The sequence below is a fragment of the Alosa pseudoharengus genome, unplaced genomic scaffold (assembly GCF_046254945.1).
Source record: "Alosa pseudoharengus isolate Yale_2024_CS ecotype anadromous, Long Island Sound unplaced genomic scaffold, YU_APseudo_1.1 YU_APseudo_1.1_scf_19, whole genome shotgun sequence".
Lineage (NCBI taxonomy): Eukaryota > Metazoa > Chordata > Actinopteri > Clupeiformes > Clupeidae > Alosa > Alosa pseudoharengus.
In genome coordinates, this window is record NW_027468657.1 from 10,649,827 (window position 1) to 10,668,813 (window position 18,987).

General features: G+C 40.4%; 2 protein-coding genes across 3 annotated transcripts in view; one reads left to right on the forward strand and one right to left on the reverse strand.

Annotated features, from left to right (window-relative positions):
* Positions 1 to 6,372, reverse strand: part of dctn4 (dynactin 4) — a 16,952-nt gene extending 10,580 nt beyond the window's left edge. The window contains exons 1-8 of one of the 2 annotated variants that reach the window (XM_076291662.1): positions 6,222 to 6,372; positions 5,449 to 5,519; positions 5,178 to 5,356; positions 4,994 to 5,037; positions 4,237 to 4,344; positions 3,593 to 3,613; positions 1,944 to 2,017; positions 1,314 to 1,426 (exon numbers count right to left, since the gene is read on the reverse strand). In XM_076291662.1, coding sequence (XP_076147777.1) covers positions 1,314 to 1,426; positions 1,944 to 2,017; positions 3,593 to 3,613; positions 4,237 to 4,344; positions 4,994 to 5,037; positions 5,178 to 5,356; positions 5,449 to 5,519; positions 6,222 to 6,356 — 745 coding nt within the window. In that variant the 5' untranslated portion in view covers positions 6,357 to 6,372. The remainder of the gene's footprint in view (positions 1 to 1,313; positions 1,427 to 1,943; positions 2,018 to 3,592; positions 3,614 to 4,236; positions 4,345 to 4,993; positions 5,038 to 5,177; positions 5,357 to 5,448; positions 5,520 to 6,221) is intronic. The other variant, XM_076291663.1, reaches the window with a different exon arrangement.
* A 7,671-nt stretch (positions 6,373 to 14,043) lies between these two features.
* gpx3 (glutathione peroxidase 3) lies at positions 14,044 to 18,800 on the forward strand. The gene is made up of 5 exons (XM_076291669.1): positions 14,044 to 14,184; positions 14,861 to 15,008; positions 15,409 to 15,526; positions 15,929 to 16,028; positions 18,138 to 18,800. Exons 1-5 carry the CDS (start codon positions 14,101 to 14,103, stop codon positions 18,342 to 18,344), a joined length of 657 nt encoding a protein of 218 aa, XP_076147784.1. The 5' UTR covers positions 14,044 to 14,100; the 3' UTR covers positions 18,345 to 18,800.
* The last annotated feature ends 187 nt before the right edge of the window (positions 18,801 to 18,987 follow it).

An 18,987-nucleotide genomic window follows, 5' to 3' on the forward strand; every position in this document is an offset into this window, starting at 1 on the left:
CAAAATGTGCTCTAGTGAAATCCGTGTAAAAGATGGACAGACAACAAATCTGAACACTTGCATGTCCACCAACCAGCGGAATATTCTGCATTGCCAGCTTTCGCCTGGGCCTGGCAAAAAAGCTACTTAAGACTGCTATCGCGGTCACTCATCTAAAATCTTCAGAATTCCGTAGGCCTACCTCATACGCAACGCATCTCATACCGCGTTATCACCGGCCATGACGACTATGAGCAGGGCTAGCGGAAAGCGAAAGTAAGGGGCTGCGATCGCACAGTCCAGGCTACTGGAGGCAGGAAGCAGCAAACAACTTGACGAATACAAATAACGAAATCCCGATTACCACTCCAGTGCTGTCTGGGGCCAAATGCACTAAATACAAGCCTTACAGTGAAAGACGGAGGTCTTCTGATCCTATAACTCTAATGGAAGAAGTGGTTTCTTTTAAAACGGTGGATAAGAGTGTATTTGGCGCTTAAGTGCTGTAGCCTCGGAAAGATATTAGAGCTCTATGTGACAATCAACAAAAATGTAATCTAGTCGTAACAATAATAATTCATTAGAACTATTTTCTGCTAAAACATTACATATTTTAAGTTCAATGTATATTGCGAGACAGGTAAAAAAAGACAATAACAATGTCAGAATCAGAAATTATTTGAATAAGATGGTAGTTTCACATAGATAAGTCCTTCATTTTCGCACTCTCTGGCTGACAGTCTTTAAAGTACCCTGCATATGCATCAGTTCTAGGCTCAACTTAATTTCCAGGGAAACGTTTTTATATTTTAGCCTATGTTAAAGCAGGGTCTATAGAATCAGCGTGTCTGGCTTGTAGGGTTTTGCTTCCCATTGTGATGTCGGTCAACCATCACGATGGATGATGACATCAGTGTTTCCCATACATTGACTTATTTGTAGCGGCCCACCACAATATCAACATTGACCACCACACAATGATTTTCCAGGTTGTACTAAATTGTGCTTAAATCTGGTTAGCATCATAACCACACTGTGCTAATTTGTTAAAAACTGTTGTATTCAAGTTAATTTTGCAAACCAACCACCACAAATGGAATTCAATTCTGTGGGAAACACTGGACATCGTCTATCGCCCCAACCCTACCGGGTAGCACTTTGCACTTTATTCTTTGGTGGAATAAACTTTTTGTAATTTTGCATCAGCAACTACTGGTGTGCGAGTTCTCTTTTGGATTGAGGCATTTGTTTCATTCTCAAATTCAGAAACTTTCAAGGATTTCCAGGTCCTGCGGGAACCCTGCAGATGTTTCCTCTGACAGTTCTCATCTCACCCTCTGGGAGGCTGACGGGTCGGGTGTAGTAATCCTCCGGTAGTGGCTCCACCTCGTCCAGGGCCTGTGCAGGCTCGATGGGGATCTCCCTCTGTTCCTCTCCTTCTTTAAGGCTGCAAGAGACAGGAGATCAGAGAACATGTTTAGAGCACTGAAGACGGAACACATGCGCATCAAAAATCTCTACTTTAACAAAAATCTCTACTTTAAAAACCACAAATGCTTAAAACCACGACTTGTACAGTTAGATTAATTGAATGTCCCCAAGGGACAATTTGGTTCACAACAGGTAGCCAACACATGCACTTTTGCACAAAAACACATAAAAACATGAAGTAATAAATAAAGTAGAACATAAATACACATGTACACTACACAGTATCTCAGGTGATAAGGGTGATGTGGAGAAACAACAACAGTAACGTGTCCACCATCAGTGAAAACACTATTGACGAAGGCACCTCAATGCTTAATTTATCGCAAACTAAAAACTTTAAAAGAGATGGCTGCTGCCATTGGACACTGGCTGATTAGAGTAACAGAGCTAGGGTTAGGATCAGGAACAGTGCATGCTTGCGAGTTCCGTGTTTCTAAGCGTTCTAACTGTAAGAGGCCAGCGCGGATACTCACGACAGGCCGTAGAGGTTGGAGATGGGAGCCCCTGATCTGTGTCTTTGAAGCCTGGTTCCCAAGCCATACTTCTCCTTTAGACGCATTAACACACATAAACAGCTGTTAGCACATAGACACACAAACACACACTCAAACACACACATACATATACATACACACACAGACTCAGGAGTTGTTGTATGAGTATGACCATTACCTCACATTCTGGGCACATTCAATGTTTATCCTCTTTAAAACATGCTTTTTTTAAATTCTGTCAGGGTATTCTAAAATCTTATACCATGGTCTGAGTCAAGCTCAATTTAGTATAATTGGCAGGCATGTGTTGACGTCATTCAACCGCAAGCAGTAAAAAGTATAAATTTACAACTTGTGCAAGATAAATTCATCTAATGGCCAAGAAGAACAAATCACCCTATGCAACCATAGCAACTTGCCGAAGGAGTAACTTTTATAGCGTTCATGTGAAAAACACACATCACAACTATGACATGTTTATGTGCAATAACTGACCAATTTTGCAAATAATTTCCAGAAAGTAAATTCACACAATAATCTATCAATTTAACATGGCTCATTCAAATTGGAAAACTGTGCTGAACAAAGACTACAAAAGGTCAAAAATGTCCAGGAGCACAGCGATAGCAGGGAGTCAGGCCTCTGAACATATCTCCAAGGTAACCAATATCTTTCCCCATCATCTCAATAACTGAGATATCACTGGAATCATGCACTGGCCAAGACTGGCTCGATTAACACTTGCTTCTTAACCCAGTATTCCAACCAGACTGGCATATTTCTTTAGAAATGCTTGAGGGTGTTGGTATATTTACCTCTGATGAAGTGGCTTTTTGATTTGGTTAAAGACCTGAATGTTTGTGTGGCGATCAAATCTTTGTCAAATACCACAAATATCTTGAAGCTTCACAAAAAGCAGTGCATGAATATCTGTGCTATGCATACAGTCACCACACGTTTGACTGCACTTCAACAAAACATCAAACTATAAGCAGAACGTACAGTTAGCCAAGCAGCAAAAATGGAACAAATACATTTCAAGCCTCTAACATGAAGTTACAGTAGATTTTAAGAAAGTGACCATGGTATAAGCAGGATAATCTATGCAAAAGAGTGTTCTAAATTACTGTAACAAACTCAGTCATGGTAACCAATCCATGTGCATTAAAGTATTTTAACACATTGCATATTTATGCATATCTATTAGCTGTGTTCAATTACATGTTCTGAGGACTTAGAACACTACAGTGAATATATTTTCTATGTCATTTAAAGGCCTTAAGTGTGTGGTATAGCAACATCTGGAGTCTGTCCTCGTCTCTCTAAATGTTTTCCCAGTCATTTTCCAGGACGTCTGAAATACTACTCTGTGACTTGACTTTCACCTAATGCATTGTCAACCAGCTCTACTTTCCTCGAACCACACATAAAGGGTCTGATTGTGCAGGCGGAATGCCTTAAGCCATAGAGACACTCATGTGAACAGCAGTGTTACTTTGTGTCAAGTTAGATAAAGTGAGAAACTGAGAGAAGTGGTGCAGGGAGGGAAAAAGCGCCCATAGTCACTGACAGAGACAGAACATTCTGTGCAGAGTAAGGATGAAAATTGTGAAAAAATAACCACTCACCACCACGTGAATAGTGTGTTGCTGGGATGCAAAAACCAAAATGTCAACGTGCACAGCACAAGCAAAGAAAAAAAGAGGGAGGGGGAGGGAGAAAGAGAAAGAACCAGGTGAAACCAAAGCAATCAAGCAAAAAAAAGAACAACAACATCAGAAGGGCTGTTTGAGCTGAGCTGTGTCGCGTTGAGTTCAGTTGGGTAACAGCAGCAAAACAGATGCAACAGTACTGAAGGTGGGAAGCTGCAAGGAGAGGTCAGCCCACACTGTTGCCTGGTCAGTGCAGGGTTGGGAATTAGCCACCTGACATCTTATTTACTGCTAGATACACACAAAAGTATATACAAAATGTTAATCTCAGACCCAGCGCCTCAAACTTGTGGTAGTAAGTAATTCATTAAAAAAAGTAAGTAATAATGTTAAGATTATCTCCAATAAAACAAAGAAGCACATTTTCAGTGAGTTTGCTTACCAGGGTGAGATTAAAACACATGCAATGCTTAGTTTTTGTTTGTCTGCAAGGCGATAGCCCAGATGATTACAGAAAGAGAAAATAAACCAGTGCTTTCATTTTCACTCAGTATTCATGCATGCGAGAATATTAATAGTTAGCGGGGAAGCTGTTTCTTAACAAACAGGGCCGTGTTTACCGAGAAGGCCTGGGGCATGAACGGCCGTCGCCTGGCCAGTTTCTTCCGGTCTCTCTCCAGTTTCTCTCTCTGGGCCAGCTGCTGATAGTACTCAATCAGCTTGTTGATCTGAAACAAACACACATCGCCTTCACTGAACTGGCCCAACTCAGCCCAACATCACAACTAAATAACCACACACACACACAGTGGCAGAGTGTCACATTCCAACAGACAGCAGTTACATTAGTGGCCTGAGGAGTGTTCTGCATGGTGCTTGTTGTTGATGATCGTGGAACATTAAATGCATCATACGATTCCACCCTATGTGGAAATTCCCAAACACACAGGCCAAAGCAATATGCAGTTCAGTTCAATATCACAACTACACTGTTAGGCTCTGACAACTAATAATCATATCCGCACAAAGAATGCGCTACAACGATTCAAATTCTCAGAAGTTAAATTAATAATAATAAACATAGAAATAGAACACATCCAGACATCAATGTAGTGCCAGCCTCTGTGACTACCAAAAAGTCACCTAAAAATAGAAACACACATCTATGGTGACTACTATAATGCTATACTATAACTATAACATGTGTTTCACTTTACAGGTGCAATGAGCAGCACTGACGCTGTATTTCTGCACAAGTTATACCAAAGTGGTATAACTTGTCATTTCTTGAGGGATAAAATGACATAACTGCTAGTCACGCAGTCTTTTACAGCTTCAATACCATGTTAACTGTACAGAACTCATACTGAAACCTACCCTTTGAGTATGTGGGTTCTCTGGTTCTTGCCATCCTCCACTAGCTACAAAGAGACAGAGAGAGAGAGTTTAAACACAGTGGATCACAGAGCCAGAGATACTTGATACAAGCAGCTATAAACTCTATATCTATGTTTATATGTTTCTTAGCAGACACTTTTAGAGGAGCTGGTTCTATACCTACCGACAGATTTGTCTGCCATGCCTACATCACGCGAAGTCCAGCGACAGAACCCACATGCCAGATAGTAGGCCTTCTTCATGGTTGTCTTAGTGGGGTCATCGGGAAGGGGTGCAGGTATGTTGGTGGCTCGAGTGGACAGAGTATGCATGCAACATGGGCAGTCAAAGCAATTGGCACACCTATGGGGCACAGACAGACACACTGTCAATAATACTGTACTCCAATGTCCCAGTCTCTAGTATTTCTTTTGAATATTCAGGGACTAAATTACCGATTCTTTTTTAGTTTTGCCTCTGCTGAAGGCATATTTTCCAGGCAACTAGGGCAGTAGTGTGAATCCACCTAAGAAAAAATAAGACCATGATGGTTAATAAGCTTACATAATAATAACACAGTCATTACAAAAAACAAACAAACTTATTGTTGTTGTTGAAAACAGAACATCATTAAAATGGGGATTGTGTTCTGACTGCTTAAGTAGTTAGTAGGGAAGAAGGTTAAGAAAGGCTTTATAATATTTCTGTATTAACGTTGCCCATACTGTCAGTATAACATTATCTATGAACGTTGCCTATGGTGTGTTTTCATTCGGGTGTGGTAGCTAGCTAGCTAGTGCGAAGCAAGCTAGCATAGCATCAACATTGGCTTTACTATGCTTTTGTCACTTATATTATCGTCGAAACTACAAATAGGTCTCATTCTAGGAAATAATGGTATTAGCATGACGCCGATATGATACAGACATAGGACAATCACAATCAAATAAGGCATAGCCAGTCTATGGTTTATTCAAGCACTAGCAGACTAGCTAGCAACTTAACAGCAAAATACATGCTGGCCATGACTGACAAATGAAGTAGCCAATAGAGTAACTGCTCTGTGACTAAATAAATGAACAGACACATCAATCCGCCAATGAGTTCAAAGAACCGAGACTGCGGAACGGAATCTGGGCGGGAGCATGTGTCAAACTACACTGGCTTGCTTGATCACACCGGAAAACTAAAGAAAATTCTGTCAAACGAGAGAATTAATCCGACTTACTTCGTGTGACACACATTCCAGTGAGCGCAATTCGCTGCAATAACGGCAGAAGTACAGTTGAGACAACGGAGATCGGATCTTTTTCTCTCCACGAACTAGGTAGAGTACCCTGTCTGGCTGCAAAAGGGACGCCATCTCTAACAGACTACTCCACGTAAAAACCTACGTCACATTTTACCAAGAGGAACCTGCTCAGCAGTGGCCCCTACAGTTCAACCGGGTACCACTTTGACACATGTCAAACCTCTTATAATATTGCTCTGTTGACACGATGTTATTAATTATAATAAAACTGTATAGAGCAGGACATTTTAACACCAAGCATTTCCTTTTTGATAAGACTATCAAACATAATTTCCCTTTTCTTGTGTTAACAACCCCATCAAGCCCCACCCTACAGCAAAATTTCACTGGCCCACCTCTGGGCCACACACCCCAACTGCACTTGCACTCATTGTAAGTACTGAAGTATGCGAATTGGAACAAAGTCTATAACACTGAATGTCGGCTGGGTAGGTGCTCAGTCTAATGGACTTTTGCAAAATGTGTAATATGTAGACTACTTGGAGCCAGTATTTAGATTTAAGGCCTGCTGTATGTATATTCTGATGCACTGTTCAACAACAAAAAAAAAAGTTTCTTTAACAATGATTTCCTTTAATTGACCTCTTCTATTTGATTATTAAGTTAATAATACCCAATAGGCAAGCATCTGACACTGGGACATCCTACATAAGTTTGACTTTTTAATCAATATTTGTACAACCCTATAATTCCAAACACGTTCTGATGCTGTGTAAAATGCAAATATTGAAAGAAAATGTGATAATGTGTAAATCATGTTAACCCATAGTTGCAAAAAGAACACAAAAACAAATTGTACTACTAAATGAAATGTTTATGCTCATTTGGAATTTGTTCCAGCAACATGTCTCGAGAGAATTGGATCAGGGTCAACAAAAGGAAAACGAAAATAGGAACACTTCACAACTAACTAGGTTGACTGGCACCAGGGCTGGGTAGGAAAACAGCATTCCAGGACCGCAGACTCTGTCAGAAGCAAAGATGCAGAGACATTCATCGCTCTGAAAAACGGTGTGGGAAAATAATGCAACAATATAATCTTGGAGGGAACTGTAGAGCAACTGGCTGCAGGGCCCATGTGTTGGTCCACGTGCCCATGGGGATCTAGGATCGAGTCTGACCCGGGTCATTTCCTGGTCTCTCCCTATCTCTCTCCCTCCAACTTGCTTCCTGTCACTCTGATTAAAGGCATGAGAATCCCCCAAAATATATTTTTTGTATATATATATATATATTTAAATAAATATATTTAAAGTTTGGGAGACCTTTTGGAAGTAATAGGCTACAGAGTTTAAATCACCAACTTCGGACGGCCTCTCTCAAGAAAGAAATCCTGATTGTCAGGCATGCGTGGAATGAAAACAAAGGAAAGAATCAAAATAGATTCTTGCAAAATACTAACTTTTTTTCCAGGGTTCCAAAACTCTTGGAACAATGACTCCTATCAGTAGCCCAATGCCAGCATCAGTAGGGGTGAAGTCAGACTCCTGAAGGTGAGACTATTTTCTAAAGTCTTTACGTTTTGGAATCAATTCCTGTAAAACAGGAAAACATTCCAAAACTGGAAGAACTAAGAAAATGGTCTTAACTTCAGGAGGTTGATGTCACCCCTTCTGATTATGGCATCTTGCTGCTGATAGGGGTGAAGTCAACTTCCTTGAGGTAAGACCATTTTCTTAGGTCTATCAGCTTTGGAATGTTTTCATGTGTCACAGGAATTGATTCCAAAACTGAAAAACCTGAAAATGGTCTTACCATGAGGAGATTGACTTCACCCTGATTCTGACACTGAGTTGATAAAAGGAGTCAATACTCCAAGAGTTTTAGAACCCTGTCAAATAACCAACATTCAAGCAAGAATCTCACTTGATTCAAACTTCCTTTCCTTTGTTTCCTTTGCTCACAGCAGACAGTCCAATTTTTTCTTGAGCATGGCGGCCCCAAGTTGGTGGTTTAAACTCTGTATACTTTAAACTCTGTAAAAAGATGACAGCTGTGGGTCATTTTTGTAGCTGAATTTCAGAGGTCTATGGTATTAAATATACCACTGGCCGGTGGTAGCTCAGTGGTCAAGGAACTGGGCCATGTAAGTCGTTTTGGATAGAAGCGTCTGCAAAATGAAGACATGTAAATGTAAAAAAGCACATGCACAAGAAAAATGGCCCAAACGGGGACATCACAACAACAGTCATTCAGTTCTACACAATCTAGAATTGCTTTACATAATGCATGTTCGAATGCATGTTAGTCTTTTTCATATGCATATACAAATGTCAAAGTCCATTCAAAGGTCATAGGCCATTCAAATATATGTGGGTCTGAATGTAGGAGCGAATTTGGAAAATTCTTAGGGAAAAATCTGATAACATTGTTTATATTTACATAGTTTGACACTCATACATATGACATCCATAAATGCAGGATAAAACTCTGACAAGCAAAGAAGCCATAGACATGATCCAGACATGCTTTCATCTTATCTGAGCTTGAGCTCATGCAAGATGGACCAAGGTGAAAGGTTAAACCAATCAAAATGTGTCATTCTTTTTGTAAATCATGGACTTCACATCCTGGGCTAAAGTAGAGAGGGACCATCCAACTTGTTCTTAATGCAGTTCATAAGCCAGCATTTACAATGATGGGGGTACATATATGACATGGGCAGTTTTCATATTTGGAGAGGCACAAAAAATGCTGAATAATTATTATATGTTTTGGCAAAATATAACACAGCAAGCCACATCCTCAATCAGATGAGAAAGAAAATGCAAAAACAAAAGAGATGCGAGTCAAAACAGCTGGAAAGGCCAAACCTGTGCGCTGCAGAGGAACAGAGCTGGAGACAGTGAATTAATTTACATACCTTGGGAGTGTCATTAGCAATGATTAGATAGATAGATAGATAGATAGATAGATAGATACTTTATTGATCCCCAAGGGGAAATTCAAGGATGGAGGGACAACCAAGGACGTCGAGGCTCGAATAGGAAAAGCAAAGGCTGCATTTGCCCAGCTAAAACCAGTCTGGAGGGCCAGGAGCATCTCCCTCAAAACCAAGCTGCGGATCCTTGAATCCAATGTGAAATCCATCCTGCTACAGAATAAGGATGTGAAACATGGGGCCTGACACAACTCAACATCGAGAAACTCCAAACTTTCATCAACTCAAGACTACGCTTCATCCTTGGAATCTGATGGCCCAGGAAGATCAGTAACCAAGACCTACTGGAGAAAACAGGCCAGGAACCAGTGGAGGTCACCATCAGAAGAAGAAAGTGGAGATGGATAGGCCACACTTTAAGAAAGCCTCCTGCATCCATCACGAGCTGCTCTGGAGTGGAACCCTCAAGAGAAGAGAAGGAGGGGAAGACTGCGGCTACCCGCCCTTCATCTCCTGTAGCATTTGATCAGTGCTTTTTTTAAGTTGTACTATAAGGTAGTGCTTAATTACTAGCTAGGCTACAAAGTATTGTTAACTATGTCTTATGTTATGGAGGAGGTCATACATGATCTTATGTGATCATGTAAACAATACTCAAACCAAAACAACTGTCTGCACCCTAGACTATCTATGCCACTTTTTAACAAGATAAGTCCGTTTTTGCTCCTTTACTTACCCCCATGCCACCTTCTATCCCTGCCCAAATGACATCATTGTGCCTCGCTTCCCCCCTCTCTCTTTAGGCTACTCTAAATCCATTAGCTTACATGATCACACGGAACCATGATATAGCCACTGAAAGGGAGTTTGAGAAAAACAGTATTATTAGAAATGATTGTTTAAAAGAACATATACACAAATACACATATCACCCCATGTGTCCATGAATTTGGAGATATAATAGAATGGCAAGAACTGATTTCACCCACCATGCATATTTGGTGCCCCCCAATGTTACAGTTTTTCTCAGTCGCTTGTGCTTTTCTCACATCAATATTAACATTTGCACAGCAGTTAGTGTATTTCTCAAAACAATTAGTACAAACTGCAAAACCTAGTTGATAGCCTGCAAAAGCACGTCACTTGCTCAAAATGGATAGTCCATTCCTCAAAAGCAAGTATTTATGTCAATGAAAGTGCCATGTCATCAAAATGAGAAGTCTTGTCGCCATTGTTTATGAACAAGATAGTCAAATGGCTTTGTCATGTTTTCATTACGACAGTTTATGCTCTAAGTGTTTTCCCATGCAAAAAAAGGTCAGAACTCGGTGACTCTACCTGAAAATGCTCAAGACATACAGTACTTGTACAGCCATTTGAAAACTACAGTAAAGTTACAAATTGCTGTAGTTAGGGCAGTAAGTGAGCACAAGACTGAATATGTACGTTTCACAGTTTTACTGTATATGCTCTTTGCAATTCTACAGCATTGTCACAGAATTTGATAACTAGTTCACCAATTTTGTATGTAATGACTCAAGCAATGAAATGAAGACTATTAGTTGTATTGGGAACAACTATTCAGCATCCATAAGTATAGTTCATTTTGACTGACATTACAAAGCAACTGATACATGCTCAAAAGCATTTGCAATTTGTTCGAGGAAGGAGAAATTGCTACTATGATGTGCACAAATGACTAAATGTTGTGGAGGTTGAACTAATAGTTATGAGAATTTTCATTCTGATCTGAGAAAAGCACCGAAGCGACTGAGAAAAACTGTAACTCCATGGCTACAGCCTTGAGCCTATTGGAAGGTATTTCTCAATATATTGGCGGTAAAATTAAAGTTTGCAAACAGGGAGGATGTTGCCTTTGGTACGCTCACTGTGATTGGTCATAGGTCAAATGTGTCACAGCAGTGAGTGAATAGTCCACTCAGGACAGGGGGTAGAAGCTTCCAGATGCTTCTAGCACATACATGGCGAGAAAGTCACATCTCTTGTCATCCGGAGTAATGGAGGTACTGTTCTAAATACACAGGACAAAAAATAGGCCAACATGATGCACAGGCAAATATAATTGTGCACACATGAAAGCCTTACAAATAATTACAAATTGATCCACAAAAATGTGTAACATGTACTGTTTGTCTCTGTGTAAGCTTCATACAGAGGCGACACACAGGAGAACTTTGTCAACACACTTGCCTCATATTTGCCATAAAACAACACATTTGTGCAACATGATGCTGGTAATAGAGAAAATGAACACTAGTGAGAACCAATATTCACGTCCCTGTTGTGTGCCGATGAGCCAGTGATATCTGTAGCAGAGTTCACATGAGGGATCTTCAAAGATAAATATTTACCTTTGTAGTCATCAGGTAAATGTTTACAGTAAGTGTAAAAATAGCCAGTGAAAGCCTTGGTTCTCAGTGTTGTCTTTTATCTCATTTCAGCAGTTCGAACATTCCTAGCAAGGCATTTTTCTTCCAGACAACAAATGCCAATTCATGTTTAATTCATGTAATCTTGGGATTATGTTATGTATGTATATGTATGTATGCAGGGATGTAGTGGAGGCTAAACGCAAGTAAACACAGTTTATCCACCTCTGAAATTTCAGAAATAGAGTTTATCCACATCTTATTAGAGTTTATTCACCTCTCAAAAGAGTTTATTCACCAATTGCAACTTTAACATTCAAAAATCACACTGTATTATCCACATTCACAATTTGTACACTCTAGGAACCATTTAATACCACTGATGTCGTCATAAATATTGGGCAATAACCTCCACCATCATTAAACATTTTCTGAAAAATCCGATACCGCACGATGCAGTCCACCTTACAGAATTCATAGTTTACCCACCTCTTATTTTACCACTACATCCCTGTATGTATGTGTGTAGTATATCGCTTTCAGTATTATTGCCTATGTCTATTAAATTGTCCATGTAACATTTTGTAAAACATACGCAAACGCAAACTATCAAGCACTGTAAGGGTGATGAAACATGGGTGATTTTAAGCAATGTTGTGCAACCACATAACCTGTTCAGTTCCACATGTCCTGTTTGGATGATCGTGCCAACTAATGATAAAAGTAGGCCTTCACAATATCTATACAAGAATACTCAACTAATGATAAAAGTAGGCCTTCACAATATCTATACAAGAATACTCAAATATATTGCCCTGCAGCAACATTGCTTAAAAAGTTGCCATGTGTAACAGCTTCAGTGTCCTCAAACGGTGAACAAAAATGTGTCCTATAGTGTCTGCATTATATTTTCCTGTTCATCAGCTAATTACATTTTTTATCAGCTATAAATGGCAACAAAAGTGTCTGGAGCTAAAACACCATTGAATCAAAGTCTTAGTTTAATCCTCTTATACTGTAGGCAAATTAAGGTACTGTTCACAGAGTGACATTCTGTAGGCTACAATGCCAGCTATCTGTCAGAAGAATGGGTGGGCAAAAGGAGATGTTAGTCCATCATCAGTCATCAAGGCTTAATCTCTGGCTGAGGCAGGAAGGCCGGTTTCCTGTCGTACAGCGTTAAGCTCCAGACTGGCTATCCTGTTTCTCCTCTTCATCAGGCATGCTGCAGCAACTTGAATCAACCAATCATCAGCTTACAATAATCCTGAAAACGATACCACTAATTCCTCAGGGGGATCCACAGCTATCACTGTAATACACCTTTTGCTATTCTAAAGCATATCTACAGTATACAATGCACTGACTTCTGCATATCTGAAAAATGACTTTTAAGCATATTCACTGCTTAATTTCCTCATGTTTACTGCATATTCACTGCTTAACTTCCTCATGTTTACTGCATATTCACTGCTTAACTGTTTGAAAGTCAGTTGCTGAAAATTAACATGACATCTTAGCCTGCTGGATTGGTTTGATTGGAAACATAAATCATCAGCTTCTGAGGGCATAGAAGATGCATTTGTAGCTTAATGCCATGCCTTTTTTCTTACCTCTCACAATCGAGTGTGGATGGAATTCAGTTGCTATGCAACTAATTATCGGCTGCTGTTAATAAACTATTCAATGCAGGGCTTATCAGATGCTATCAAAATATTCAGATGAATTTATTTCTTTTCAGAAATCTCATGCAATTTAGATAATTAATGGCACAACTGCTGTACTGTACATTACCGACACATTTACTGACTATCCAAAGCTATTTACAGAACAGTGTGCTGTGCTCTCTTTACACATGCCTTAAAATTGTTTGCATTCCTAATCCAATGAAATTGGATTTCAGAGAAATTGTGTCTTCACCTCCTGATGTGATTCTTTGTTGACACTGACTGACTGCTCTCTGAGAGCAGCATGACATGAACTGAGATGCCTGCAGCAGAGTGAAACACTGTCTGCCTGCTTTCTGATAACTAAGTGTTGCTGATGAGTCATTGGAAGGAGGTTGACTGAAATAGCTCGAGCCTAGTCGTGGCATAGCACAGTCAAGTGAACACCAGGGCCCAAACCTGTTTCTCTTTGTGAACATACTTCACATGATCCTGACAAATATTTGAGTAGGCTAAACATCCAGTGACTTGAAATAATCATAAATCATATTAAGTCTAGCACCTTTTCAAATTAAAATTTGAGGGTTTGGATTTGTTTTAAAAAACATCACTCCATCACATTTATTTGCATTGTAGAGAAATAAAGACATTAATGGGCTGTGACACATCTGTGGCAAAATGGTCAATATTTTGTCAATGTCACCTGCTTTTATGAGCTTGATTGTGATTGGTCAGGTAACAAGTGCGTCACCTTCTTATCATTGTAGTGGGGAGTGGATAAGATAAGAGAGGCAAAAATATTTCGGTGATTTTACTTAAAACGTACCTGGGGAAAGGATTCAGAAGTCTCCTCTATCATGGGGAGCCGAGAGAAACAGTGGATTGTTCCGGTGGTTCTTTTTGGACTGCTTCAGTTGAGTTTTGGAGACCCAGATAAACAGGTACAAATGTGTCTTTTCCAATTTAGCAACTGAACAAACTATTAGGACATAGTGCAAGGGAAATATGTTACACAAATTATTAGTTAATTTGAGAATCGTGCGATGCTAAATTCAGGCTAAGCGTAAACAGATGTTTTGGTCAATTAAAAACGGCATCGAGTGTCAGGATACAATATAATAATTCAGAGAAAATTGTTGAATTGGAGATAAAGGAGTTTAGATGAAATAAAAATGACCCGAAAATGTAATGAGAATTAATCCAAAAAGTGTCAGTAGCACTCCACTACCTTATTTATAGTCTCCACGCACTGAACGTGTTGCGCGCTTCTGGCAACAACGGTGGAGATGAGGCGACAGCACATTTGATCTCCACAGAAACGGTTAAAATGGAAAATAGAAAACAAAACTTTTTGATAGACATGTACATGTTGCTGGTAGAGACTAAAGAGTCATTGGAAGCTTTGGCAAATATTATGTAGGCGTTAAGCGACTGCCAATAACAGAGGATTTGTTATTTTTCATTTGTGGTTTTAAGGGCCTATTAATAATGCCTGTCGATTGAACTATTAAGTGGTAATAACCTTGATGCCTGCATTTCATTAGTGTCCATTCATTCAGTGATATTTCAACATTATGGACACATGAACTGAAAAATGTGACGCATTTCTTTTGTCAGGTCTGTCCTCCATCTTCAGGCACCATCTACGACTATGGAGCCACAACTATAAATGGGTGTGAGCACATTAATTTAGGCCAGTACGCTGGGAAGACAGTCCTCATTGTAAACGTTGCCACGTACTGAGGACTAACCTTCCAGTATCTGGGTAAGTCACATAGCCTACAAATGTTAATTAGAGACGGATATCCATCCCGGGTTCAGAGACGGTAAAGTCTTGTCATCTTCTGCCCTTGCACTTTACAGGCGATATCACTAATTAGCTGCTGTACCTGTCTGAAAACTTGTGCTAGTTAGGATCATGTGGTTTACTAAATGATTGGAACAAATAATGTGGCAGGACTTTACTTTCTGAACCCAGGAGGTCCACCCTTTAATGGATTAGACTTTTTCAAGAAGTAGGCTACCCTACTATTACACCCAGAGGATTCATCCTTATTAGTGGTTTCAGCATTCTCTTCTGTTTGTCTGAAGTCCCAATAATTGGGAAGATATTAGTCAGGCCAGAATGCTGACGTGATGGCTCTGACATCCCTGTCTTTTTACAGAACTGAATGCACTGCACGAGGAGTTGAAAGGTCATGGATTCACCATTCTTGGGTTTCCATGCAACCAGTTTGGCCTACAAGAGCCTGGAAACAACCATGAAATTCTGCCCACTTTAAAGTGAGTACTTACATTGTTTGCTTTAATTACCAGGGAACCATTAAGTCTGTCTAAGTGACATTAAGTTGCATGGCATGCAGTGGAGCATTAGGCATATCCAATTTCTGTGAAGTGAAGAAAGGGCTGGAATCCATTTATCAATCATCATGGCCTATAAGAAAAGCCTCATAATTAGTCTGTTTCCTGCAGGTAGTGTGTACCACTGATTGCCCTCTGCTCTTAACTTCTATTCGTTTTGGAAGGAATTTAAGGCAGACCACCATTTTACTAGTGGCTGCCTGTGAAACTCTGAAGACCTAAGGGGATTTCACTGTCTGTATTGTATATATGATGTATATATGTTTCCATGTATAGATCTAAATCCATGACAAGGTTAAATTGACTGTACATGATGTTCTATAGGTATGCCCGCCTAGGCAATGGGTTTGTTCCCAACTTCCAATTGTTTGAAAAGGGTGACGTGAATGGTCGGAATGAACAAGGCCTCTTCACGTTCCTCAAGGTGAGTAACTTTTTAGAACCAGCTCATCTAGGCCTTTTGTGGAATGATATCAAACTGTTCAAACTCATTCTTATTGCAGTAGTGCACATTCATTGCAGGAAAGAGCCTGGAAGTCAGCCCAAATTTATCCTGCCAACAATATTGAGTTCGGGAAATTCGATCTGGAGTCACTACATTGAGAATTCTCTATGCCAGACGCGGATGTGTTCAGGCCAATCAAATCGTCTGGGCGGGCTTCATACCATAGACCTCTGAAGTTCGCCTACAAAAAAGCCGCCATCTTTAAGATCCCATGGGAAAATAACATGAGGATTTTGAATTATTGCACCTGTTAAAGGAACACACCACCCAATGTCAGTAGTAATATATGTTCTTACCTTAACTTTCACGAGTTGAGTCATACCTCTCCCGTGTCGGTATGTGCACTCAAACGCTCTGGTGCACGGCGCGAATGTGTTAGCATGTTGCTATGCTAGAGGGCTCAGACGTAGCCATAGCAGTAATCAAAAACATCCACATTTACCCTACTTAAATACAGTTGCACGAGTAGTTGATAAAAAATGTGTAAGGTCACACAACATAAAACGTGGCGATTTTCCAAGCAAATAAACAGGAGAACTACAATGTGTGGCGCAATAGCACTTGGGAGTACTTCGACCTAGCGTAGTGTTGGTAAAAATATTGTATACCAAAGTGAAATATGAGATCCAGTCACGAAGAAGTACAAATCAAGATGCAAGGTTTTTATTAGGCTGTATACAGGAGAGAGGCACACCCGTAGCACAGCGTACTCCAGAATATGCGTCTCTGACTTGACACAGAATCATCCAGGGTTTAAGTACCCAACAGTAAAGAATAGATAATCATACAGTGACTGTGGCAAAGCCAGGAGACATTCAGTCTACCTTAATCAATGGCGAAAATGACTGTTGACGCAGAATAGACAACAACAAGTGATATCCACTCTGGCGCCTTACATTATCATGTTTAAAAGTACAGTACAGATATCACACAGAGTCATGATGCAGATGTAGAATCATACTTTTAGGCAGAACATTAAACCACATACTGAATATTGGGCCCAATGCTGCACATGCTAACACATTCGCGCCGCGTACCGACACGGGAGAGGTATGACTCAACTTGTAAAAGTTAAGGTAAGAACATATATTACTACTGACATTGGGTGGCGTGTTCCTTTAAACTCTCGCGGGGACAAAGAAGTCTGAAATGCAGATGTTCTCCCTACAGGATTCACATTGCCGATTGGTTAGGTGTATGTATCCAATGGACTATGCCACAGAAGTCTCTCAGCCAGCTTATTGTTTCCGGCGGGGCGTAGGCAGCGATGTAGGAGCTACTGTTTACACGGACCCAGTTGGGTGGAATCATAGATATATATAATAAACACTAGATGTCTTATGGCGGAGTCTCTAATGGCATCACCGGCGGCCATCTTGTCACAGGCAAGCTATCTGGTGGGCTCTGTGGTACCTGATGTAAGGTATATCTCTTCTTCTACTAAAGGCAGAACAATGCCCCCAGGCTATAACAATGACACCTTGAGGTCACTACCTGTCATTACAGTGCACCATTGAAACACAATGTTATGAGTTAGCGAGCTGACACTGCCAAGATGGCCAGCGGACGTCGACCTCCATTGGCCAGCAGCGCGGACGAGACATCTAGCCTTTATTATATATATATCTATGGTTGGAATGAGCATGTCAGAATGTATGTGTGTGTGTCAAAGTATGTGTGTGTGTCAAAGAATTGCCCTGTTTGGCATAAACAAGATATCCAGTGTGAACACAAAAGGAGCAGAATATAACACAAGTTGCTGTTACAACCCACGTTGACGCTCCACCGGAAATATATTGTTGGCTAAAGTGCCTTCCCGTCAATACTGGAGATTGTGTGCAGAGGCATTTTCCCCCCTGTATGAGTTGAAACATGCCCCATAATAAAATCAAAATGCCGTTATATCTAATTATCTTCAAAGCCTGTCTAGCAACAGGATTAAGGTTAAGGTTTAATTTGTAACATATTCTTTGTCATTCCAACATCTGTATTGGGGGTAAAAAAACATACATTTTCTCTTGTCTGTAGAACGCTTGCCCACCTGTTGGAGAGAACTTTGGGAATCCCACGAATAGGCTGTTCTGGGAGCCTTTCAAAGGGAGCGACATCAAGTGGAACTTTGAGAAGTTCCTTATCGGACCAGACGGAAAGCCTGTGATGCGGTGGTTCCCGAGGGTGAACGTCTCCGAAGTCCGAGCAGACATCCTGCAATACCTCCAAAAACATAACCCCTAAATATAAATATGCTCCATCTACCGGCAGACAACAAAAACAATTGGAACAGAAATCTGACCTCCAGCAACCATTTTCAACGTGTAAAATTGCATTACTTCTAAACAATCTGAAAATGACTAAGTGATAACAGTGACAACCCCCCATAAAAACAAAAAAAAAATGTAGATAGTGTTAGAAAGCGAGGCCCTGTGTGTCCGTGTGCGTGTCCTCCCTGGCAGCAGTAGGTCGGTGTGGAGGGCGGGAGGGGTTGCCTATTAGTGACGGTGAGGCCTGAAAGCAGAGACCCTGTGGGGCCTCACCTGAAAGCTGCAGGGCCAGAGTGGCTCTTAGTGCATTCAAGCCACTCTAAGGCCCCTGTGGATCAGGCCTTCTTCCCCAGTACCCCACGGACACACAGTGCCTACTGAAGCCTTCATGTATTTGTTTCAATAATAAAAAAAATCCTTTTGTGGAAAAGTGTGTTTGCTTAAATGTGTGGAATGAGCTGAGAAGACTATGAAGCGCAACTCAAGGTAAAGTAATAGTATTTTGTTCAAGAAGTTGGAAATTGATAAATCTGTTAATGATTTGATATTTCTTTGGTGTAATGTTAGACAGTGGCATGAGCATATAGCTAAAAACAAGTACAAGCATATTAAATGGC